The following is a 12,613-nucleotide window of genomic DNA, read 5'->3' on the forward strand; positions in this document are numbered from 1 at the left end:
TAGGGGGGGGGGGGGGCGGGGCGGGGCGCAGGGCCCAGGCTCAGGTGATACGCAGACGGCCCAGGAGTGCTCCTTCCCTGATAGGACACACCAGAGGAAACGGGGGTGCCCTACCCTGCTCCCCCGAGCACAGAGAGGCCAAACCCCCGGCGGCGGCGGCGGCGGCGGGACATGCGAGCCTTGCCCTGGCCTGGCAGGAATGAGGGACCCCGGGACACCTCCCCCCGGCCACCTACAGCCAGAGGGCAGTGGGCGTCACACACCTGGGCTGGGCCTTGACTGTGAAGGTGTTGCTTCCGTGCTGCTTCTCCAGGCTGACCAGCACATCGTTGAGGTTCTGGTTGAGCTGCAGGATGATCGGCAAGTAGGCGGGGAGCACCTCTGGGGCCACCAAACAGCCCCACTCTCCCCAGTAACATCCCTGCTTCTCTCAGTCCCCTAGCCCCTTCCTTGCACCCTTGTCCCCTGCCAGGAATAAGCTTTCCTTACCGCCTGAGTGGGAACTGGGAACTGCCCACCAAACCCAGACAAACAAAGGGGAAAGATGGAGGAAATGGGCTACACTGCTAATCGTTACTGTTTCGGAGAACTATCTTTTCCTTTCTTTCTACTTGTAGAAATTTCCTAAAATGGCTCTCACCGCTTATACTGTTTTTAAATTTTTTTAATTGTTTCTGCAAGTTAACTGTTGATTCTAATTGTTAAGCACATTTTGCCAAGATGTTTTCAGGCCACATTACTACTGCCAGAGATTTCACCAAAAGCACCAAGGCAAGACAAGAGGTTTACCTCATGTACATGTACATAGGACATTCTCACTACTGAGAAAATTTCCCTCTTTTGCTTTGGCCACCAGGAAGCTCAGAACTGAATTTTCTTCCTACTTTACATAAATGTTTCCTTCCCCCCAAACACCTCTTTCTGTTTGTTTGGATTTTTTTTTTTTTTTAAATTTTTCATTAAGTTGTCTCAAATCTTTAAAAGGAGGAAGGAAAAGAAAGGGAAGACCAAAAAGGCAGGAAACCATAGTCAGGGAGGTGACTCAGCAGGCCCCAAGCTGCTTTTCCTCCTCCCGCCCTGGGCCTGGAATCCACTACCATCACTTTGTTCCTCTGGGGCCAAGAGACAGAGGAGTTTCTCCAACTCTGCTTTGCAAGTTTAACTGCCAGTTAAGTTAAAATTAAAATAACACAACACAGGAATTTGAGCTAATCAGACCCCTTCTTACACCAGATTCTGGCAGATAAAGCAGACATGCTTCAATGTCTTAAGAAACATGAGAGACAAATTGAGAAAACTCCAGTATTTTATTGATTATTTGCCTACGAACTGGGAAAGGGTGCCACCATTCTCTGACCCGGAGCTCCCTGAGCCAACATTGACAGCTCCAGAGGGGCCGGCTCTGTCCAGGCAGGAGGACTGAACTGGGGGCAGAAGGGGGGCAGGGGCCGGGCCTATGGGTCCTGCTCACAGCCTCCCCAGCACTCCCAATGGGGCTAGACACTCTAGAATGGAGAGCTCCTGGAAGGCAGGGCAAGGTGGCACCTCCCCAGGGCCCAGAGGCAGTATTGTGGTCACTCGCGTGTACCAAACCCCAAGGGGAAAGAGGGAGCTTGGCCGGCCCGTTGCATGCCTCTGCCCCGGCCCTTGGCAGCAGAGCACGGCCCAAGGCCTGAGGCCCCCAGGGGTCACCAGGACCTACCTTACTCATCTCCTTGTGGAAGTTCTCCTCCAGGCCCGCAATGCTCTGAAACGTGTTCACATAAAAACCTACACGGCTGAGGGAGGGAGGGAGGGAAGGGAAAGGGCAAAGTGAACACACGGATCAGTGCAGACGGCCCAGGAGAGCCACACACGCACTGATACCCCTCCAACCCTCCCCAGAGACACAAACCGCGGGAGGGCCCGGGGCCCAGTGGACAGACACAGGAAGACACCTCGGGCAGCCCCGGGAGGGAAGCCAAGGCTCAGCCCCATGACCTCCCAGCACTCACCTGTTCCACAGGGACGGCAGCTCTTCCTGCAGATCCACGTTCATCTCCTCAAACACTTTCTGGGCTTTGATGAGCTCCTCCTCTGCCTGAGGGGCGGGACTGGTCATTCCCTTCTGCTGGGCCTCTGTCCCAGCCAGCCCAGGCCAGGCCAAGCCCACCCCCCAAGACCTGCTCCCTCTAACCTCCCACCCAGTGCACTGGGACCAGGGCTCTGGGCAAGATGGGAGTGAACCAGATGAGGACACTCAGGGGGCCTTCCCCATGCAGCTCCTTGGCACCTGCAGCTAGGTATGTAAGGTCTGCTCCAGGAAGGGGAAAGCAGGGCAGCCGTGGCTGGAGGGAGAAGCCCCCTATCAGGCCCAGGTGGGCCAGGAGGGAGATGAGGGGTGAGCAGGGCACAACAAGAAGGCTTGAGACAAGGGGGCCAGGAGCTGGGGCCCAGGAAGGAGGCAGGGGCAGACCCCAGACCCAGCAGGGACTCTGCCCACTTACATGTGAACCCCTCTCAGGCTAAGCATCAGCCTACTGTCCAGCCCCCTCGGCCTTGCCCTGCTGTCCCTGCTTGAGTATCCCTTTCTCAAAGCGGGTCCTACTCAGCCTCAGCCACCTCCCTGTAGGATGTGGCAGCAGTATTTCCCATGCCTACCCCTCTCTCCTCGGTGACCTGTCCCCACCAGCCAGAGGCCAGAGGCAGCAGCTCAGGCACATCCAGGAAAGACGGGGGAAAGATGGGGGAGAGGGCAGGGCCAAGGGAGGGGGGCGCTAGGCTGCTGGGCAGGATGCCTGTGCTCACCCACGAAGCCCTCACCCTACCCAGTCAGGCCCAGTGCCTTCCGGGCCTGCTCATACCCACCAGCAGGTGGCGCTAAGGCCCCATCCCACAACGGAAGACCGTAGGGAACAGGGCAGCAGGCTGCGGCCGAGGCAAGGGCAGGGGTGAGTCACAGACCCTGGGCAGAGAAGGGGCTCTACTAGCTCACTTGGAGGGTGCTGCTGGAAACAGTGACTCAGTTGGGTGACTTGGATTCAGGGTCTGAATCACAACCCAGGAACGTGGCAGGCCCCTCCCCGGAGAACACTTCCCGCCTGCATCCTTACATTTTCAGGCCTTCTGGCAAAGGCTGCCAACTGGCCAGAATGCCAAACTGCCACAAAGCACACGATTTCCCCAGCCCACCCAGCTGTCCCATCCAGCTTCAGGCACCAGGTCAGCCCCAGTCAGCCCGTACCTCGGCCAGCCCAGCCTTGGTGGTGGGGGTGGGGCTGGAGGAGAGAGAGGGGCCACCTCGCTCCTGACTACAATTACCTTCACGCTGTCAGAACTTGCTAGAATGAACATAAGCTCCATGCCTAACTTTTTAAAATCTAATTTAAAAATTGAAGGTAAAGTAGGAAAAGAAAGAAAGAAAGAAAGAAAGAAAGAAAGAAAGAAAGAAAGAAAGAGAGAGAGAGAGAGAGAGAGAGAGAGAGAAAGAAAGAAAGAAAAGAAAGAAAGAAAGAAAGAAAGAAAGAAAGAAAGAAAGAAAGAAAAGAAAGAAAGAAAGAAAGAAAGAAAGAAAGAAAGAAAGAAAGAAAGAAAGAAAGAAAGAAAGAAAGAAAGAAAAGAAATGTCTGTTTGAACATGCATGCCTTGGGCAGCTCCTGCAGAGGATCAGATCCAGCAGGCCCTCCCTGCCTTACCCCACTGGGCATCCCAGCACCCGAGTGGAGGCCACTAATGTGAGTCTCTACAACCCACAGAATGAGAGACTTTCACCACAGGTCTAACCATGAGTGCTGACACTCTCACACACCCAACTGCCGAGGGTCTGGCTCAAGGCCCATGTTCCCCAGCTCCCATGCCCCCCAGAGACCAGCTCAACATCAGCCACCACCCCACGATGCTGGTCCTAACTCCTCAATGAACATCCGTGACAATGACACGCAGCTCATTGCCGTAGGCCGAGCCCTAGTCACACGCCCAGCAGTGCTGCAAAGAACAGGGTGGCTCTGTTTTAATGTTCCTGGAACTCAGGGCCTGTGTCTGTTATTCCCTTTGGGTCCCATTCCTCATATTCTGGCTGTTTCAGAAACACTTGGGGTGGCAGGAAGTGGGGGGAAAGCTGTCCATTGTTGGGCAGGCTTTGCAGCCCCGGTGGCTCGGCTAGATGCTGACGGACACATAGAGCAGGCCAAAACAGTCCTGCTTACCAGGCTGCAGAGCACCAGGGTCCTGCAGGCAGGTTTGAGAGGACTGTGGCCGGTGCAGACAGCAGCTCAGAACGAGCCCACAGGATATGTGGTGCTGGTCAGCTTGAGAGAGCACAGCTCTCTCAAGGGGAGGGGTCACATTCCCTCCCCAAAGTCAAGTCAGCCAGCAGGGCAGTCCCAGGACCCCAGTGCCCCAGCTCACAGCCAGCCAGCTGCACATGGGAACTCAAAGGCTCCCCAGCTTCCAGCCAGGCATGAGGCAGGGTGGGGGCAGAAAGAGGATATGCTCAAATAAAAATTGCATCCAAATGGGAAAGCCAATTTGGCCAAAAGGCCAAACATCTGCAGTCCAACAACCAGAAATGAGATCATGAGCCTTAGCCTCCCTAGTGGCTCCCCTGAGGTAGGGGTGTGGGGCCCTCCCACCAGGATCCCCCACCCACACCCATCTCAGGAGCCCAAAAACAGCCATGGGCACTACCCCCAAGCCCCACAGTCTCTCAGGGGCAACAAAAATTTTCACCTGGTCTCCTGCCAAACCCACTTCAGGGAAAATTATGCAGAAACCCTGGCTCTGGGTCAGTGGCCCCATCCTCCTCCAGCCCGAAGTCCTGAACTCTACAGGCAGGGCTGGTGCTCCAGCCTCTAGCTCCTCCCCACCTCCCACGGACCATCTCCCCCAGACTTCGGAGATCCAGGGTCACCCCAGCGTCACGGTGGGGCTGTCACCAACTCCAAAGTCAGCCCATAACTTTGGCCTACAATAAATCAGGCAGCAAGTCAGGTAAGAAATTGGGCCACGAGCCCATGCTGAGCCCTGAGCTCTCCACATCACAGGCATTCAACACATGTGGGTTGAAGATGATGAAATGAGGAGTTGGCCCAGAAAAAATAGGGCAGCTGCCCAAAGAGAAACCCAACCTTGTGGGTCAGGGCTCCGTTGCCCGCCCCCACCTCAGGACCATGAGGGGTGCTGGAGTCCTGTCAGTTTCACTGGAGAGAAAACCATGAGGCCACCTCTCGCAGAGTATATCTAGCAGTCCCCGGCCACACTGTGCTCACCCAGAACCCAGCCTGTCCCGAGGGCAGAGGGCTGAGAAGAGTGAAGTGTTGCCAGGGAAATAGGATCAGTCAGGAGTTTTGTACAAAGAGCCTCCTCCGAGAAGCCCTCCAGAACCACTGTGGTGCCTAGTTTGCCCTTCATGAAACTCCCAAAGAGCAGACCCTTTAGGCCCCAGGTCTCAGCATCCCAGCCACACTTGAAGAGCCTTGCCAGGGCTCCCTGTCCAGGAGCACCATGAAGGCCCACAGGTCCCAGGGGTCCCTATGAGCTGGGGTTTTGCCTCTCTGGGCAGGTTTGTCTCTTCAATAAATTTTGGATAGCCTCACAGTTTCTATGAGGCTTGAAGGACAACACATGTTAGGACAGGAGCCCTCAGAGAGGACAAATGGCTCAGAGGCTTTCCTGCGTTCCCAGAGGCTAGGATTTCATAGAGTCTCAGGACTACCAGAGACTCGGGCATGAACCAACAGACCGGGGCCCTCCCCAGGTTAACCAGAGCCCCAAACCTCTCTCAGCCCCCCACATTTGACCTCAGGTCTCATCTGAAGCAGGAGCTCTCTCAGCAGAGACATTTGTAAACGGCCCTGCCCCCCAACCCAGGAAAGGGACTAAGCCCTCCCCCGCCCTGGGCAGTGCAAGACAGGCACCCAGTGCCAAGGACAGGACAACAGACCAGAAGGCGCCAGCACGTGCAAGGTTAGAAGCCAGTGTCACCTGATTTCGGAGCAGGTTAGTTTGAGCTACGAGATGAGCCTGCAGTTTGCCTTGGCACCACTGGGGGGCAGCTTTCTCAAGCAGCGAGACAGGCTGGGGGTGGGGAGGGGAGGTCAAGGCAAAGGAGAGTGGAGAAACAGGAGGGAGATGGGGAGAGAGAAACAAAGACACAGATATTAAACACGAAGTCCAAACGTCCCAAATGCAATGACAGACAAGCTGGCCACCCCTCCAGGGGGCCAGCCCCCCAGCAGGTAAAGGCCCCTGGAGGCTAAAATAATTAAGGGGAGCCCTGGGCAAGGGGCAGAGAAAGGGGTGAACTCCAACTGCAAAGCAAAATGTGAGAGTCGTTAGCAGGGGCAAAGGGGCTCAGCAAGCTTGGTCCTGCCCCGGGGTGGGCTGGGGAGAGGGGAGCCACCCTCAGCCCCTCACTTGTGGACAGCGTGACCAGCTCAAGCCCTGTGCCCTCAGGCTTGTTCCAGCGGAGACAGGGTCACATGGGATCCCATGACAGAATTCCACTCAGAGCACGCCAGTTCGGGTGGGGCTGTTCCAGTGAAACCCAAGCCAGGCCTGTTCTCATCCTGGAAAGTGGCCTCAGAGCAGGGTGGAGGGCCCAGGGCCCAGGGCAAGCACGACAGGATAGGCAGGAAGTGGACCCTCACCCAGGTGCCCACAAAGGCCTTTCCCTCAACCTGCCGTGAGCCCAGCAGCATCCCTCACCCCTCTTACTACCTGGGACTAGTCACCAGCTGTAAACCCATCTGCAAGTGGGGTTGATGATTCCTGCCCCAGGGGAGCAGTGATAACCAACAGTGCAAAAGGGTGCAGTGAGTACAGCACAAGAAGGCCCCTCCAGGGGACTTGGGTACCCCCGTTTAGGCTCTCCCCCAACCCTGCCCTCCAGCCCTTACCTTGGCAATTTTGGCTTCATCCTTCTTTTTGGCGGTTTGAAGGGACTCGTAATGGTGCCGGGCACTGTCATAGTCCACCAGCTTCCGCCCTCGCTTGGCAATGCGTGACTGAGGACAGACGGAGGTGAGGGGGTTGCTGGGATGCTGACCCAGGCTGGGCTCAGAGAAACTGGGCTATGGGCACTGGGAGTTGGATGAAGCCAAAGGGCCCAGGGCAGTCGACCCCAGGCTCAAGAAGTGCATCTAATGCATGCTTGAAACACTTCCTCCAGCATTTCAGGGGGCAAAGAGCTCACCCCTTCAAGGCGACCCATGCCCTCGGGGTGTCCTTTCTTATGCAGAGGTCAAACCACTGTCTTCAATATTCAGCCACTTTTGCCAGGACAAACCAGCCAGTACTGTGTGCGATACGCCTCCCGCTCCTGGACCCCAGGCTGCTCTACTGGTAGGCTACCACCATTGGCCTCCCTTGCACACTCCCCATAAGGCATCTTGAGGGCCCGGGGCATCTGCATTGGGTGGCCACGGGGGCCAGCATGGAGCCCAACCCCCAGGGGCTCAGGTCCAGCGCAACAGTCACCACCTAGCCTCAACACCTCTGCTTCCATGTCTGAAGCACCTGGGGCCCGCTGGCTGCAGTGGAGGGCACCTATCAGGCCCCCATGCTCAGGCCTTACATCCCCTTAATATACCTTATACAACCCTATAGTCACTCCACAGTGACACGGCCACACAGACGTACATGCACCATGGGGTCTCTTCCCCAAGTCCGGAGACCCAAAGCCCTCAGCTCAGAAAGGCCCAGGTCTGGGGGCTGGTGGGCTGTCCTCCGAGGAAGCAGCCCTGGAGGGATGAATTGCCAGGTGAGGGAGATGCCAGCCTTCAGGGCAGAGTCACCTCAGTGCCTGAGCCAGCCCTAGGCTGACCCCTTCCCCCCATCCTTCTATCCCCGCTTCAACTCCCCTGCACAGGCTACCAGGCCAGAGCACGACAGATCTACAAAAAGTGCCTCTCACCTTGATGTCAGGGAACTGGCCCAGGTATGTGTCCATGGTCAGCAGCGCCTGGTCCACCAGCTTCTGATGGTAATCCAGCCAGAGGAGGTCATTGTTCTGAAGGAGGTGAGAGCTCATGAGTATACGGCCCGGGGAGCTGGGCCACACCAAGTCCCCAGCTCTCTCCTCCCAGAGACCTGGGGTTCACAGCCCAGAGGCTTCTCAGAACCTCAGGTCCCTTGGCTGTAAAATGAGGGTAGTAACTCCTGCCCTCTAGCCTCTCACAGGGCAAGTATAAGGAACAGATAAGCCCAGGGCTGGTAGGTCAGGGAGGGGAGGTGACTTGCCCAAGGGCACACAGCATGTGAATGCCCGAAAACCAGAAGGGCTTGTCCCAGAGGGCAAGGCAGGGCGGAATAGGCCTGGGGCTGAAACCAGAGGGCCCTCTGGGAAGGACCGAGGTCACCTGCCTCACGCTCACCTCAGCTATCTTGTTTGCTTCATCCCTGCCAGGCCAGTCGGGCTCATACACCTCCTGCAGACATTCGTTCAGTTTCTTGGAGGCCTCATGCATGGCTGTGGGGCAGAAGGGCCATGCTGCAGCCAGGGCCATGGGGCAGGGGGCGGGGACGAAGGTGGGGGCAAGGAAGGGACAGGGAGGGTCACCCTTGCCCCCACCTCCTAAGGCCCCACTGTCAGCGCTTACCGCTCCGTCACAAACCCTGGTCCCCATCCCAGCTCTGCCCCCATCACCTTCATGGGGCAAAGGCCCCTCAGTGTCCCATGAAGCCCACTACCCAGACCAGGTCTGCCCTGCCTGCCCCTCACCCTTGACTGAGGCCAGGTAAGTCCGGAGATCCTTCTGCAGTCGAGTGCCCTCAGTCTGCAAAGAGAAAGCCAAGGCCAGGGTGAGGGCCCGGGGCACACGCTGTACCCGGCCCTGTCCTCCCTGCACTCCCGTGTGGACAAACGCAGGCTGCTCCTGACGGCCGCCCCAGATCCGCTGGACTCATCAGGGCAGGACTGGAGAAGACAAGACATGAGCGACAGCTCCTGGGCACGGCCTGGCCCGGAGCGCCCCTCAGAGCCGGCAGCTACTGTCTCTAGCAGCAAGCGCCTACTGAGCATCCAGTGCTTCTCAGCACCATCCCTGCCTCAGGTAGGGACGGTGATGATATGGAGATGGATGCAGGAAAGAGCCAGCCCCACTGGGCAGGTGATACGTGATGCTCTGAGCACACTGGGAGAGGAAGAGCAGGCCCTGGCTATGAGGAGGGAGAGCCTGTTTGGGGGGGGTTGGAGAGGTTTGAGTGTGCCTGGGGTGCACCTAGAAGGCTGGTTGTGTTCCTGCTTGCCCTCAGCTGGAGTGGAGACCACTTTTCATCTCCTGCAGAGGCGCCAGGCAGTCCAGGAGCGGGACTGTGGCTGCTTGTGGGTCTGTGTCTGTCTAACCCTTCACCAGGGCAAGGGAATCCAAAACAAGGGTTCAGTGACTTGCCCAGTGCGACACAGACTGGTAGAACTAGTGAGAACCCCCACAGCCTGGGCACTCAGGCGCCCCAGGTAGCTGCCTGTTTATCATGATGGGTGCTTCCAGAAGACAATAGAGGTGTCATGCAGGGAGGGTTCCAGGGCAGTGCATAAGATGTACAATTAGAAAAAAACAAAAAAACAAGGGGTGGTGGGAAAAAAAAAAAAACCTCTCCAAAATTGCTTGAATCCCCACAGACCACAGAGTAGCCTAGAGAAGCCTGGCCACACGGAATTCTGAGGAACTTCAAAGATCGAGGCCCGCTGATTAAAGATTAAAGGCCAATCCACAGCATCCTAACCTCTCTGGAATTCCATCAGGGATCAGATGTGGGCCTTGTGGGACTGGGAATGGGGAAGTGCCCATCCCACTCTTGATGCTTTGGTGATGGAGATGAGGATTCAAACGTGTTCATGACTCAAGGCTATTGCATTCATCTGATGCCACAGAATCTTCCAGACTCAGTTTCTCTTCCTGCCAAGCCTCCGTCATCTCACTCCCCTCCCCACCATCCTGCGAGCGCCTGTCTACTCTGCACCCCGAGGAAGGGGTCTCCCGAGGGGCGGGTTGCTGTGCTTGCCCGGGCCTCAGGCAGTACCAGGGCCCCTTGTGCTTCCCGAACAAGGCCACGCTGTGAGCAGGCACCCTGGGCACAGATGTGCAAGGGGCCGCCCAGAGCTCTGCCTCGCACATGCCAACTGCAGCTGGGCCCCTAAGCCACACTCCCCAGTCAGTCCCCAGGATCAGGCACAGCCCTCCCCCATGCAGCTGCCTCCTGCAGGGCAGCGCCCAGGCAGGCCAGCACAGAACCTGTGTGTTTGCTCCCAAACTGGCTCCCTTGGCCCTCCACATAGGGCACCTAAGAAACAACTCTGGAGGTTCCTAGGGCTTTAATAGACTCCTTGAAGAGCAGCTGAGGGAAGAATAAAGTTCTGGAGCACAGTCCCTTCAGCCTGCTCTCCTGGCTCTGGACTCAGGAGTCTGGAAGGACACCACAACCCAGTACCAACACCTAGTATAACTCCACGGGGGTGGCTTGGCCAGCACCTCACATCCCTGCTGTACCTTCCTTCAAAGGGTGCTCCCTGCCTCCCCTGACATCAGCCCCCACCAGTGGTCTGAAGACCCAAGCCCTCATCTTCCCAGTGGGTCTAGGGGGCAGGGACATCCCTCCTGCAGGACTCCCTCTGGCCCCAGCTGACTTGCGCCCCTCTGCAGTCCATTCCAGAGGATCTTCATGCAATAGCCAGGGATGCCCTCTTTGAGCAGAGCAGGCCCTAAGAACAAGAAGGAATCCGACCTGCCGCACCTCAGCAACAGACAAGCAATAATGAGCGCTGGGGTGCAAGCTACAGGTCGTCCCAGGGGGAAGAGCTTGACCCATTCACCTCCCCCCTCCACTGCCCCCCAGCTCAGGTTCAACTCAGGCCCTCCTGGGAGCCATCCTGGGTCCTCTGAGTGGGCCAAGCTGTTTCTCAGTGCAGGGACAGAGGGCAGGAGTGCCAAGACAGGTGCTGAGTGGGCCCAGGAAGGGCTATGAAACCTGTCCCTTGTGAGAGCCGGCAACAGCAAGGTGACCTACGCCCTCACCTAGGGCACCTGTAGGAAGGGGTAGGAGATTTACTTCCTTGAAGCCCATATTCCCCTGCCAGCCTAGTCCCCAACTAGCATGGGGCTCACCGCGCTTGGTGTTCACAGATAAGGAGCAGGAGAACACTCAGCTTCCAGACTTCCCACACTCAACCTCCACCCCCTCTTTCCCAGGGTCGCCCACGCCCAGGGCTCCAGCCACCCACACACACCCATCAAATCCAGAACCACATGGCTGCCTTAACCCCCAAGAGAGGGTTACCCAAGTCTCAAATGAGACCTCAAATCTACCCCCTCTTACTTGGCCCCTGAAAAGCCAGCCACCCCACCTAACCTGAAGGCAGACAGCCCCAGCTCAAGTGCCCACTCCATGTCCACCTCCAGGGAGCCACCAGCACTGACTATCTTCAGCACTGGCCTCACTGCCTGGCCCCTCTGCCCAAGGATCACTGAGTGACTCCTTGTCCAGGGCCGGGACCCAGAGGGGGTGACTCTGAGGGACAAAAGTGGACAGTAACGCTCTGGCCCCAGCACTGGGGCCAGGCCACAGGGAACCTCAGCTCCCAGACATGTACTTTGCTCACCTTCTGCCAAAGAGCCCAGCTGATGGGGCAGCCCCATCACCCCCACCCAGCTCAGGAGCTGCCCTAATCTTTCTCCCCAGCCCAGCCAGTCATCCTCAGGATTGGGGCTCGGCTCCAGAGAGCCGACCTGAGAGTGGACAGATCTGGACACCACACACTGTGTGTCCTGGGAAAAGTCGCTGAACCCCACTGGGCTTCAAGTACCTCCTCTATAAAATGAAGAGACTATCAGCATCCGCCTCAGGAATGCAAGGTTCAGGTCTGTAAAACACAAGCAGTACCTAGTCTAGAGTAGGGACTCTAGAAACAGTGATTTCCTAAAAGACTTTCAGAGCATCCCATAACCTGAGGAAGCCAGCTGAGTAGGGGACGTACCCCAGGGGCTTTCAGCAGAAAGAGTCAGAAGCAACGACTTCAGGCTTCTTGTCCAAGCCTCATTTTGCAAAACTGACGCCCAGGGAGCAGGGGCTCACCCAGGGCCACAGGGGCAGTAGATGGCTCTGACATGGCACATACCTGGGCCTTGAAACACCTCCCATTCATGGCCTGGGGGACAAGCAGCCATGAGCGCTCCCATTCCTGCCCTAAGGAGCCTCTCCATTGAGCTCCTCTGGCAGGCGAGAGTGGACTTGGCCCTGGAGACTTTCCCAGCTGCTCTCCGCACCCCTCTCTTCAATCATGCGTCCGCCCAACCCCAGGCGCTCTCCCATCATGCCCCCTACCCTATGGCCCTCTCCCAGAATGCTCCCTGGGCCTCTCCCAGCTTGCCCCCTGGCCTTTTCCCAGCATGCTCTCCAGCCCTCTGCCAGCATGCCCCCCCCACCGCTTTCACCCAGCATGCCCCCTACTCTCTCCCAGCATGCCCCTCAGGCCTCTCCTAGCATACCCCCCATTCTCTCCCAGCATGCCCCCTACTCTCCCAGCATGGCCCACAGGCCTCTGCTAGCATACCCACCTCCCCGACTCTCTCCCAGCATGCCCCCTCCCAGCCCTCTCCCAGCATGCCCCTTACTCTCTCCCAGCATGCCCCTGGCCCTT

General features: G+C 57.5%; 1 protein-coding gene across 11 annotated transcripts in view; it reads right to left on the minus strand.

Annotated features, from left to right (window-relative positions):
* BIN1 (bridging integrator 1) overlaps positions 1–12,613 on the minus strand; it is a 55,694-nt gene that overhangs the window by 13,870 nt on the left and 29,211 nt on the right. For all 11 annotated transcript variants that reach the window (XM_035008236.1, XM_035008235.1, XM_035008233.1 and 8 more), the window contains exons 3-9: positions 8,699–8,753; positions 8,352–8,446; positions 7,892–7,987; positions 6,876–6,983; positions 1,995–2,080; positions 1,703–1,778; positions 264–346 (exon numbers count right to left, since the gene is read on the minus strand). In XM_035008236.1, the coding sequence (XP_034864127.1) occupies positions 264–346; positions 1,703–1,778; positions 1,995–2,080; positions 6,876–6,983; positions 7,892–7,987; positions 8,352–8,446; positions 8,699–8,753 (599 nt within the window). The remainder of the gene's footprint in view (positions 1–263; positions 347–1,702; positions 1,779–1,994; positions 2,081–6,875; positions 6,984–7,891; positions 7,988–8,351; positions 8,447–8,698; positions 8,754–12,613) is intronic.

The sequence above is a fragment of the Mirounga leonina genome, unplaced genomic scaffold (assembly GCF_011800145.1).
Source record: "Mirounga leonina isolate KUSES-001 unplaced genomic scaffold, KU_Mleo_1.0 Mir_151, whole genome shotgun sequence".
Classification (NCBI taxonomy): Eukaryota; Metazoa; Chordata; class Mammalia; order Carnivora; family Phocidae; genus Mirounga; species Mirounga leonina.